A 12239-nucleotide genomic window follows, 5' to 3' on the forward strand; every position below is an offset into this window, starting at 1 on the left:
GCACCATCAGGAGTGATCCCTGAGTGCAGAGCCAGGAGTAACCCCTGAGCACTGCTGGGTATGGCCTAAAAACAAGACCAAAATAATAATAATAATAATAATAATAATGAAAAAGAAGAAGGCTGGCATTGATTTAAGGGCCTTGGATCTGAGCTGCCTCCCATTTCCCCTCCTGCTCCCAGAAGGGAGCCCGCATGGTTTGACTTGCCCAGACTCTTCCCAGCGCGCCATCCCCCAGCTGACAACCAGCTCCCCTGAGCATGACCTCCAAGTGAAGTGTTGGCCTTTGTGTCTATACTTTCCCCCAGTGATCCCACCCACTCCCGTAATAGGCTTATTGTAAGAAACAGCATGTTAGTTTCCTCTGGAAAGACAGTAACAATCCAGAATAGATTGCTTTCTAAAACTGTCAAGCTATTTAAACCCTTGAAGCTTATCTGACTTTTTTCCATGAGAAGTTCAGCTGAGACAGTGCCGAGCACCTGTGATTGTTCTCTCTGATGTCACCCAGCTCCTTCTTCCCAGGCTTTTGGCATGAAAGAGAATATTTCTATTCATCCGAAATACAAAGTACTGTACAAGAATGAAGTCCTTATGACTGGGAATGAGATAAGCTTGAGCTTCTTTTTCTATTGTGAAAATGTTCTGTTGCGTTTCTAAATTTCTGTGTTTTGAGGTTTAAGTCTATTTATAATTGACTCCTTTGTTCTTCCCTTTGTTCCAGAAGGGTATAAGATGATTCCTGTGTTACAGGATGAGACACGCAGGGTTCAGTTGGGGAGAAAGGGGGAGCAGAACATGCATTAGGAGAAAGAATAGAATTTGCAGTCATAACCCTTGGCATTTACACTTTGCCTTTGTGTTCGCCCCCGAAGTATATCTGAGACCAGGGGCTCTCTGGGCGAATGCAGAACTGCTGTGGGTGGTGCTCTCACGGTTGTGTAGACAGACACCTGTACCTGTCGAGGGTAGATGTCACCCAACTGGTGTTAGTGGTGGAGTAGGGAGCAGCACTCTTCGCCTCTTCAAGTGTGTGTGTTTTCCTAGACTTGAAATAACTTCTCAGCCAAGCCAGGTGTTACATTGTGTCCACCTCAGGGAAGTTTCTCAAACCTGCTCATAAGGTCTGTCCTCCTTTGGTTCGGTGAAAGCACCTCATAGCATGACAGAAAGACTGGCTTTTCCTGGGGGAGACTCCACAAGCCCATTGTTTCTTTCTGCTTGCCTGCGTGAAGGGGGTTTTCAGGTTTGTTTATTGGTTTGTTTTGGCTGTACCTGTCCATGCTCAGGGGCTACTGCTGGCTGGGTGCTTGGGATCGAATCAGGACCTGCGGCATACAGAGCATGTGTTCCAGCCCATTGAACCGTCTCTCTAGCCCAGCGCACTGGACAAATGGAGACCTGCCTTATCAACCTCATCTTTCCCTCCACCAAGACTACATAACACTTGTCTGTTGTTGAAAATATCTCCCCAGTACTGCCTGCACATGTGTCAGGCTTTTAGCCTTAGAGCACAATACCACATTTAAAAAAAAAAAAGAAAAAAAAAAGTGATTTTTAGGAGACTGAGTCCAGTGGTGCTCAGGACTTACTCCTGGCTCTGTGCCACGGGACAGTGGGATCACTCTGGGTGATAGTTCGGGGCCATACGTAGTGCTGGGCTCAGACGGAGGGCTGCTGCATGCAAGGTCTTACCTGTGTACCATCTCTCTTGCCCACCACCACTCCTTTTGAAAGGAAAACCAAAATCCTGCTAGGAGAGTGCTCCCAGCCCCTCTGAGCTTCGCGATCAATCTGAAACAACACCTGAGTTCAGATCTGGGTCAGCGTTGCAGAACAGCACTTGCCAGTTCAGCAGGCGTGTGTCTTGGGCTAGTTAAGAACCGGGGCAATCTTGAGGTCTGACTTTGTTGCTTATGTTTGGACCTTGTGTGCGGAGATAATTCTGGGTGGCTTTGAATAACTTTGTTTCTTAACTGCAGAGGAGTCAGTTGCCTGATAAGTGTTTATCCGTGAAATGGCAACATGGTGCCTGTCTCTGGGTGGGAGGGGTGCTTTTCCATCTCCAGAGGCTGAGTGGGGGAAAGGCCGCCAAGGTCACCGAGTGGTGCTCTACCTGCTGTAGAGTGTGGGCCCTGCTTTCAGATGGCCTCGCGCCTTCATTCAGTCTCTCTTCTGGAATATCTCTCTCTCTCTCTCTGCACCCCCCGTCTCTCTCCCCCTTTCTCCTTCTCTCTGTCTCTCTCCCCACTCCCTCCCCCTTTCTCCCTCTCTCTGTCTCTCTCCCCACTCCCTCCCCCTTGCTCCCTCTCTTCCTCTCTCCCTCTCTCTCCCTCCCCTCCCTCCCTCTCTCTCTCTCTCTCTCTGTGCCCCCCATCTTTCTCCCCCTTTCTCCCTCTCTGTCTCTCTCTCCCCACTCCCTCCCCTTGCTCCCTCTCTTCCTCTCTCCCTCTCTCCCTCCCTCCCTCCCTCTCTCTCTTTCTCTCTCTCTTTACCCCCTCTCCCTCTCTCTCTCTCTCCCCCCTCTCTTCTTCCCCCCCCACCCCCCGCCCAAGGGCTGTGCATAATTATAACCCAGTAGAACTGAAAACAGACAAACCTGCTCCGCTTCTACAGGATCGCTATCTAGGGTCCAGAAAGGCCTCCTTCTTACCAGACCTCAGCTTGTTCTGTGCCATTTTTTTAATTGCCTTTCTCCCGCCCCCTCAACCCTTTGATGGCACAAGGCTTAGCTGTTGGTGGTGGAACCCACTGCGTGTGGGCGCCATATTCCCCTGGAACTTTTCTGTGCTCACCTGGATCACCAAAGGGGTTTTTACGTGTCAAGGGCAAAACTCAGGCTTGGAAAATTCTTTCAGAACTCTGGACATTTCAACAGTGTGAAACAGTGATGGAGTAAGCCGAAGTTTGGAAATGACTTAGGGCTTGGGAGAGCCTCCAGCAGGAGGGTTTCCTGTGCAGATACCAGCAGAGCGAAAGTACTGATAGTGGAAGCTTCTAGGCTACCTCAGAGAAACTTGCAAGCATTGAAGACCTGTCATGTGCCAGACAGGGCTTGGTACCCAGCATCCTCTCCTGTATCCAGCAAAGCTGCCTTCTATAGAGTTCCTTGATTATTTTTGCAAATGGGTATATTGAGGTTCAGCTACTTTCCCCAGGAGACATGTTTAGTAAGTGACCATAGAAATGTGACCCCTGGCCTCTTCCTCTTGGCCACATTACGACCGGCTGCCCCGGGGGGGTTCTCATTCTTGCCAGCACAGCGTTCTGGTCACCTCAGGCAGCGGCCAGGCAGGATTCACCCCTGCCAGGGGTACTGCCACTTCTCTCAAAATTAGCCATGCTCACCATCTGCCCTGGTGACAGGAATGATGCTGTCACCCACAATTGCTGTGTGGGCCAAGGAGAGTAAAGAGGAAATTTCCATCAGTAAATAACTGAACACCAAAGCCCAGAGGAGGGAGAGAAATGCAGGCTCAGGCTCCAGTTACACGGGCCAGATATCTCTGGCATCCCGGGCTTGTCGACTGTCCTCTGCAGGCCGGGAAAACTGATTGCAGGACAGAACAGAGGGACACAGTGTGAATTCCTTTCTCTTGCACCATTTCGGCATCTCCTTGAATTTCGGTCTTAAAAAACACTGCAGCCCAGGCTCAGCTTTCGGGAGGTGGGGTGTTGGCCTCAGCACATAGAAGCAGCGTCTTGAAGCCTTCTGACATTTCTGCCCCTGCTGAAAATAGGGCTTTGTAGTTGTGGACAGCTCTGAGTATGGCCAGAACTGCCACGTGAATTGTGCCGAGCGAGAGAAGCCCAGAGGTCGTCGTCGTTGGCTGTGCCAGGGTAATGGCAGGTTTTCCGAAGGACATTCCGTTCCTCGGAACCTTCCGTCTTTGCTCGGACCGTATTCTCTGGCAGCCTCGGGTTGTTTGTGGCCTTGAACTTGCTAAGAATGAGCTGTGCTGGCTGGAATCTCTGCAAGTGTTCCTTCTGAAAGTGGCCTCAGAGCTCATCTGGGGATCTGCATATGGGCAGAGAGCGCGACACTCGCCAAGGCACTGCCACTTTGGAGGCCATGCCTCGACGGTGGGCGCTTAACCCACTTGCACCCTAACTCATTGAGTCCTTGCAACAGACCTGGCTCTCTGCTTGGCCCCATTTTGCATGTGAAGAAACTGCTGTTCTGATACTGTTCGAGGGGTGCTGGAGGGATAGTACCACAGTAAGGCGCTTACCTTGCTCTCAGCTGACCCTGATCCACTGCCAGGAGTGACACTGCCAGAGGACAGTCGGCAAGTCCGAGATGCCAGGAGAGCCAGGAGGTAGCCCCTGAGCACCACTAGGTATGGCCTGATGCCCCTCCCCCTGAAAACACACACGCGCGCGCACACACACGCGCGCGCACACACACACAGATACACACCCCAGTACTGTTTTGTTGCACGCCTCATCTCTGTTGGAGTCTGGACTAAGTGCTTTCCTACAGCCTCCATGTAGCTGGCATTCATACCCCCACGTTGGAGATGAGGAAAAGGAGCAGCACGGAGGTTGGCATTTGTCCATGATCTTGTGGCTATTAAAGGTCACAGAATTTGCACACAGCCTGACTCTGGTTAGCCCCATTACATACCTCCTGGCCCAGGCCCTTGCAGGCAGGAGGCGGAAACCACTGGTGATTTACAGCTCTCAGTGACTAGCCTGGCATGCACAGGGGCCTCCATCCATCCATGCTTGGTTGACTGGTCGGGGGCCTGGATACATGGCTAAATTGCTCTCCCCGTATCCTGGTGATTGTCTTGTTTCCTCCCAGTGCATCAGGATTCGTTTTCTTCATTGGGAAAACCTGTTGCTTCCAGGCTTCACCCCTGCCCTGCTCCCGTGTGCTCGCCCCTAGGCACGCTGGAGATGGTCTACTGCTAGCGTATCTTGACACAAATTCAGCCACCAGTACATTCGGCTCTTCTTTTAGAAACAGAGGTAGTGAAGAGCATGTCCTGTCCCTGTCAGTCTGCACATTGTTGTTCCCCCTGGGGGATAGCCCTGCTTTGTTTGACCCTCAGCCATGTCAAGAACATGGATGAGGTAATACTTCCCAGCCCTGGAAAAGACCAGTGCCAGAGGGTGCCCATAAAGACGCTTACTGGAATCCCCTCCCTCCTCATTTCCCCTGTCTCCGAGAGAAATAAGATACAGGGTGTGATTTACTTTCCCACTGAGGTGGGGAGTGAGGGACGGGATGAGGGATGACTAAGTGCCCACAGCAGGAGGAGCCCGCAGCTTCATGGTGCCCTGAATTGAAGACACAGAAGTTCAGTGGGCTGGCCCGGGGCCCAGCCTTCGCCCCTCCTGCCATTCCTCGCTAGCTTCAGCTTGGTTTCTGCAAACTCTCTCCCCACACGCGCTGCCTGGGCCTCCTCAGGATGGCTCAGTTGGCTCATGGATGTCAAAATCCTCCCTCATCTTGTGAATTCTCAGAATCTTTTTTAGGGCTAAAGACTTCAGTAATTAGCTGTGGCTCATATTTGGCTCCTGTCTCGTATCTGGCTCCAGCTCACCAGTGGCAAAAAACCAAAATATATCTATAAGTGCCGCTGGTGTGTGTGAGTGGGGATTTTTTGTTTTGTTTTGTTTTTGAGGAGCCCGAGAAGCGGCCATTCAAACAAAAGCAAGTAGGTGCAGGTGCCTGTCCACAGCAGAGATGACACAGGCGAGCAGCGAGCGGAAGCTGCCGCTGTTTCGGGGAGAGTGTGCTCGCGCAGGCCACCGCGTCCTGCCTCCTGGGCTCAGGCCGTGTGTGTGGGAAGAACAGGGAGCCACAGTAGCAGAGTCAGTGGACACTGGCGCTTTGGGCCCTGGTCAGCAGTCCTTGGACACGAGGTGTGTTTGATGCGTGTGTGTTTACAGCAGGGGGAGAGGCACTGGGCGGTGTGCCTGCGTTCTCTGGGGGTCTGTTAGGGGACTTCAGGCTACTTCTTAGCAGCCCAGAAGCAGGTAGGCCGGCTCCTAATAAAGTCTCTCCAGGGAAACCTCCTTTCCAGGTAGGCAGCTGGAACTTGGAGAACAGTGTGAGACTTAAGACCTGCAGCGGCCTGGCCGCTGAGGGTGGAGCCAGACAAAGCCAAGGGGGACAGTTTTGTCTGGAATTTGAGTGAATAACAATGGCAGCTCATGTATTCCAGGCCATGGCTAGACTCTTTTTATTTTGTTCTGTTTTGGGGCCATGTTTAGTGGTCCTCCTGCGTCTGTACTTGGGGTCACTGCCAACAGTACTTTGAGGAACCTTGCGGTGCCAGAGATCGAACCGAGGGCTCCGGCACGCAGAGCATGTGCTCAGCCTGTGGAACCAGCCCCCGGTCCCTGAGTGAGGAGCGTCCGTGTCTCCGGCTCTCCGGCTGCCCTCCCACATCTGGGTGACCTGCCCGTGAGCGAGTGCGCCTGGCTGTGAGTGCCCTTTGCAGCACTGTGGCCCGTGCTGGGCTTGGAGGGAGGTGTAATAAAGACCCCCCTCTCTGATGGGAGTCACATGGTATCAGGGATGGGGGGGCTCTGGAGACCACCAGGCCCTGCCCTCTACTCTCAGAGTCAGCGTCTGAGATTTGGAGGGTGGTGTTCGTATCCTCCAAAGGGAGTTCAGACTTTTTTCTAATGTTTGAATGGTCTCAACTTTTTCACAGGCTCTCTTGAAACAGTGCAGAATGTCCCTCCTTGGACTCACAGCTGACCAACACAGTCCAAGTTCTAGCCAGGTTCCTTACCCGGACCCACGATCCCGAGTGTAGCCCCAGAACCATGGGCCACGGCTCTCCCGTCTCCAGAGGCGCAGGCGCAGCCTCTGGCCCAGGCTCCGTGGCAGCGGACGGGAGAGGGTGAGAATGAGGCCCTGCGAGCAGATGACGTGCTTCTGGCTGGGGCAGCTCCCAGATGGGGCCCCCAGTGAGAGCCCAGCCAGTGTAGGCTCTGCAGCACCCCCCAGAGACTTCCTCCTAAAGAAATGGTGGAGTTAATCGCCCTCCCCTTCACTTCTTTAACTAGGCAAGAAGGGAAGTGGGGAAGACAAGGCAGAAGCGAATAGGCACACGCCCATTTTCTGAGCCCTTCCTCCGCCCTGCCTGAGCTCAGAACAGCTCCGGGAACCCCTGCCGCCAGGGGATTGCAGCTCTGCTGCTCAGTCCTGCTTTTGTGCCCCAGACTCACCTGTCACTGTAGCCAGCAGCAGCAGGACTCTTGGCCTCCCGGCCAGGTCTGTATACCGCCCTCTTGACAAACCAGGATCAACTAGAATGAACTAGGTTCCCGCCCCCGCACCCCTGTCTTGACTCTGAGGTGCTCACCAGGTCTGCAAGGCAGCGGTTGCCTCCGATCTTCCTACTGAGCTTTTCTATCTAAATAACATTCCTGTGAGTTTTCTGAAAGGTTAGTCCTGGGTCATTGGCACTTAAACCATTTGTTTTGGTAGATCCTTCCCAAGAAGGTTAATTATATATTTGATATCCTTCCCTTTTATGCCTGAATGATGAGGATAAGTACCCTGTGGTTTATTAACTGTCACTTTAAACCTTTTCAAATTGTCTTGTGACAAAACAGAGTTTTATGCCCTTTTTATCCAGTTGTGATGGATGAGACAGCTTCTCTGGTTAAAGTATGCCAGGATAAATAAAATCCCTCTAATTGGTGGGGGAGGACTTTACATTTGAAGTCATGAGTTCAAGTCTGCCACTTCCTCCAAAAGGTGACTTAACCTGCTAACCTTTCCAGATACCTCATCTTTTTTGACAAATGGAGCTTGGCGTGTAGGCACAGATAATTATTGACTATATGGGGGGAAGTAGGTATTACTTCACGGCTGCTGATGTCTCTGAAAATTATGAGACCTGAACAAAAAGAGCAAAGTTCATCACATTTGCTGTTCTTAATCCACTGGATCCTAATATGCTAAGGAAGGAGCAAAACGCCTCTGTTTTTAGTAATTGGAGCCCCAAAGTTCACCTCCCTCTACCCCAGGCCATTTTGTTATACCTTTCCATTTTCTAGCTTATTTGCCTTAGAATTGTGGAGTGTGGGTGTTGTTAGGGCATTTCGGTTGCTTTGTGACCTTGTGTCCACAGTGTAAACCTGCCACAGCGTGTATGTATCCAGACATTCACCCTGTGTACACAGTGTCTGTAATTCAGTGTGTCCTGAGCCCCAGCTAAGAGCAAGGCAGGCATTTCTGTAAAGCAATTAAAATTATGAAAATAATGCTGTGACTTTAAATCTCATTTCCTTCTATTCTTAATTCATCCAGTTTGCAGGGACACTGTCAGATGGCTTAGGAAAGACAATGGACAATCGACATCAGTCAGAGCGGGAGTACATCAGGTACCACGCGGCCACGAGTGGCGAGCACCTGGTGGCCGGCATCCACGGCCTGGCTCACGGTAAGTCACGTGCTGGCAGGCTTCAGAGGAATGAGCCTAGCTCACAGAGTTTCTCGGAGGGGCTTAAGTAGGAAAGAGAACGCTGATACTAGTGGGCTTTTCCTGCCCAGTGTCTCGGAGTATCTTCCTGCTTTCTCAGCGCCCTCATTTTCTCCTAGTAATTGAAGTGGTGTAGCCAGTGAGAATTCTTGGTTCCTTTCCAAACTGTCATGCAGGTTGAGGTTCTTTCTTGTCTCCTGGCTTCTGTCCCCAAAGTGCCATACTGTATAGGCAGCCAAATCCCTTCTTGCTTCTGGAGGGATTCTGCCTGCTTCTGGAACCCTCTGCCCGAGCTGCTACTGGCCATGCTCACCCCCTCCGCCCACTTCTGGTACTTCCAGGTCTTTTGCTGTCAATTTTCTGTAAGCCTTCTGCTTACCTCCCATCTTTCCTGTGCCCCACCACCCTCCCTGCTGCCCCCAGACAAAGGGAGCTTGACATCACCTGCCATGGTGGTGACACTCATGTTTTTGAGTCTTATGTAAATATTAGATCACAGGGATAATAAATCTAGTGCCCAAGATAGGAAGGTGATGGTGTGACTGTGTTGCCTCTCCTGTTGCTTAAACTTGAACGGTTAGTGGTTTAGTTCTGATTTCTTTGCACTTGAGTTGCATTTCCTCAGCAACTTCAAAGCACGGATTCCAAGACCCTCAGAAATACAATCACCATACCGAGCTCCTAGAGACATGTGCTGCTGGCCACATGCAGCTCCTAGTCCTTGGTCACACATTTTCTGCCCTCTCCTTCCTTGCCAGCCAAAGTCCTACTCAGCTGGCAAATCCCAACTCAGATGCCATTGGCACAGGTCCCCTATCCCCAGATGGAGGTGATGATGACCAGCGTGGCCACAGCAGCCTGGGAGTTGTGTCTGGAGCTCCCGATGACCAGTGGAGAAGAAAGTCCATTTTCTCAGCGACTCTGTGCTTACAGGACCTCCTGTAGCACCTGGCAGGATGGTCCTGCTTAGTAACAGTAAATCGAACTATTTGTTCCAGAGTCTCAGGAAGAGTTGGAAGCTGTTTGGAGTATTGAGACTGATCCAGTTTTTATTATCTGCATTTGGAGGAAGAAGAACGCATATAAATAATAATTTTTCTAAAAAAACATGTCTTTTTGTGCTTGGAACATGGTGTTTAGGCCAGAGAGTTTATCAGTTTTCCAAATGGTGAGATTTGGATAAAAATGCCCTTGCTCGGGCCAGATGATACAGGGACTAAGTCAGTTGCCTTCCACGCAGCCAACCCTGCTGTTCACATCAGGTCCCAGTGCACCACAGAAAGTGGGTCCCTGAGCATCATTGTGTGTGATTCCCTCTCCCCCTCAAAAATGCCTTTAATTTCCCAAACCCACCCGGCTTGGGGAAGCTAGAAGTCATATTTGGCAGGACTTAATTGGTTTGTGGATTTTAAAGGTTGATTGCTGGGCAGTCAATGGGAGCTTGCAGATTTAACCCTTCTAGTAATAGCCTAGCGTCCTGTCTAATGGCAGCACACTGAACCATCAGAGAGACCCAGTTTTTGATGAGTATGAAATGTTTTTGCCTTTGTCTCACTCACATCCTTAAGATGCAGGGGAAAAAGCTTCATTTTCCTTAATTTGTAGACGAGTACACCAGTGTGCTCGGACAATGAGTGATGGGTTTCTCCCCTGCAGAATTACCCCAGAGCTCAGGCTGGTAACGGGCAGCATCTCCAGGAGCCAGTCAGGTCAGCCCAAGGCCCTGGAACCAGAGGCCTCATCCCTGCAGGATCCATTAAGCTCTTGTTATCTGAGTGAGAACCTTTCTTCGAACCAAAAAAAAAAGAAAAGAAAATATTCCCAGAAGACAAGAGCCAGAATCCATTCCATCTCCTTGGTCTAAAGCTGGGCGCCTGCTCCAGTCTCGGGGTCACTGACTTCCCGTCTGAGGACCCACGTGGCAGTCTCGGCCAGGATGGGAATCACTTTGGACCCCAAGTCCAAGAGGCGCTGTGAGCTGTTAGTGCATTCTCACCCAGGGACTTCCTGGGCCCATCTGTCTCACTCGAGCTGAAGAGGCCCGAGAGCTTCCTCACACCCCTGCTGTGAAAGGGTAAACACCCGTGAGTGGCCCTGGCACCGCTCCTGGAACCCTCTGCCCGAGCTACTGCTGGCCGTGCTCACCCACACCAACTTCCGGCTCTTTTGGGTCTGTTGCCGTCAACTTTGGCTTGGATCGGTCTTTTGAACTTACTCCACTGAGGGTGCTGGCTGCCTTGGGAGGCTGTGGGGTGCCTTCCCTCAAGTCCGTGTCACTACTCTGTTTGCCCTTCAGGATCTCAGCAACATGTGTGGTGGCTTCACCCCATCTCGGCCCCTAGTAGGCAGCCAGTCCTGGCGCCCCGGAACCCCTGAGCAGCTGCATTCAGCGCTCTCCCTGCCTTTTCTTTCTTGGCTTTTCCAAGGGCCCGGTGCTCTGTCTGGGGCCTCCTGCTTGCTTCTTTGCTGATGGTCCTGCTGCTGCCCATATCCTGGAGTGGGCAGCTTTTCCTTAATTTTGAGAAATTTGAAGACTTTTGGCTAAAAGTCTTCATGTAGAGAAAATACCTCCCTGGTCTCTAAGCTTTGTGGATAGATCTGCCAGTTCCCTACTTCAAGTCGGCCTGCCTGTGGCCTATCAGGGAATCACCCAGTGCTGCCGGTAGCTACTTGGCCAGGTGCACAAACTCAAGGGGTCTGACTTTAAATCAGAGGTTTCCAAACTTCTTTGACTCACCTGCCTATTTTGGGAGAAAACAAAAAAATCATCACCCCCCCTGGAAATGTATGGTCTGAGCAATCAAATAGCACTGTTCCCCTCAACACCCTGAGGCCCCTTGGATGTGTCCAGCACCCCAGGGGAGGAGGGGGGAGGTATTGTCCTCTTCGGAAAACACTGTTTTAAGTTCTTTTGCTTTCAACCTTGGTTTCTTACAATAGTCCTTGTCTTTTTCATTAGGTATCATTGGTGGATTGACCAGTGTTATCACCTCAACCGTGGAAGGTGTGAAAACAGAAGGGGGTGTCAGCGGTTTTATATCTGGCCTTGGGAAGGGGCTTGTTGGCACTGTAACCAAGCCTGTGGCAGGCGCCCTGGATTTTGCATCAGAAACAGCCCAGGCCGTGAGAGACACAGCCACACTTAGTGGCCCCAGGTCAGTGGTCAAGGGGGCGAGGGATGATGTGCGTGTGGGGGTGGGTTTTGCAATTTCTACCTAATTTCTTGGTTGCCACCCCTTTGAATCCATACTAAGACTGAATGTAACTAAAATGTTGGACTTGACAGCTAATATGCGTGATGGTGGTGGTGGCGGGGTGTGTGTGTGTGTGTGTGTGTGTGTGTGTGTGTGTGTGTGTGTGTGTGTGTGTTTATACATACATATTCACAGAGACATGTAAAATGTTTTCTCCAGAGTACTTAGAAACAGAATTGCTTCCTTACAAACCTCTCTTGTCCCCCAAACTAACTAGACCTTCATTTGCCGGCTGTAAAACTGTCGGGCTGTAGCTGTGTCTTGCTCCGTGGCTTCATGGCTTAGGTCTAGACTCTCCCCACATGCATTCTCCATCACATGGGTCTATCTCCTTGGTTCCCCTCTTCACTTTGAAGTCCAGGGAAGCTGGCAGGTCTGCTGCAGGAGGCTGGCTTGCCCTGATACCAGCAGAGATGGGAGGTCAGCAACAGCCCATATGGCTCCAAACCCCACAGAACTTTAACTTTTACTCTTTCACATCAGTGACCTATTTTATTTTAGCCATAACCTCCCCCCAACCTTCTTTTTTTAA

General features: G+C 51.2%; 1 protein-coding gene across 3 annotated transcripts in view; it reads left to right on the plus strand.

Annotated features, from left to right (window-relative positions):
• The window catches only part of VPS13D (vacuolar protein sorting 13 homolog D), a 265713-nt gene that overhangs the window by 206772 nt on the left and 46702 nt on the right, over positions 1-12239 (plus strand). For all 3 annotated transcript variants that reach the window (XM_055137626.1, XM_055137627.1, XM_055137628.1), the window contains 2 exons: positions 8282-8414; positions 11413-11608. In XM_055137626.1, coding sequence (XP_054993601.1) covers positions 8282-8414; positions 11413-11608 — 329 coding nt within the window. The remainder of the gene's footprint in view (positions 1-8281; positions 8415-11412; positions 11609-12239) is intronic.

Source organism: Sorex araneus, chromosome 5, assembly GCF_027595985.1.
Source record: "Sorex araneus isolate mSorAra2 chromosome 5, mSorAra2.pri, whole genome shotgun sequence".
NCBI classification, from domain to species: Eukaryota; Metazoa; Chordata; class Mammalia; order Eulipotyphla; family Soricidae; genus Sorex; species Sorex araneus.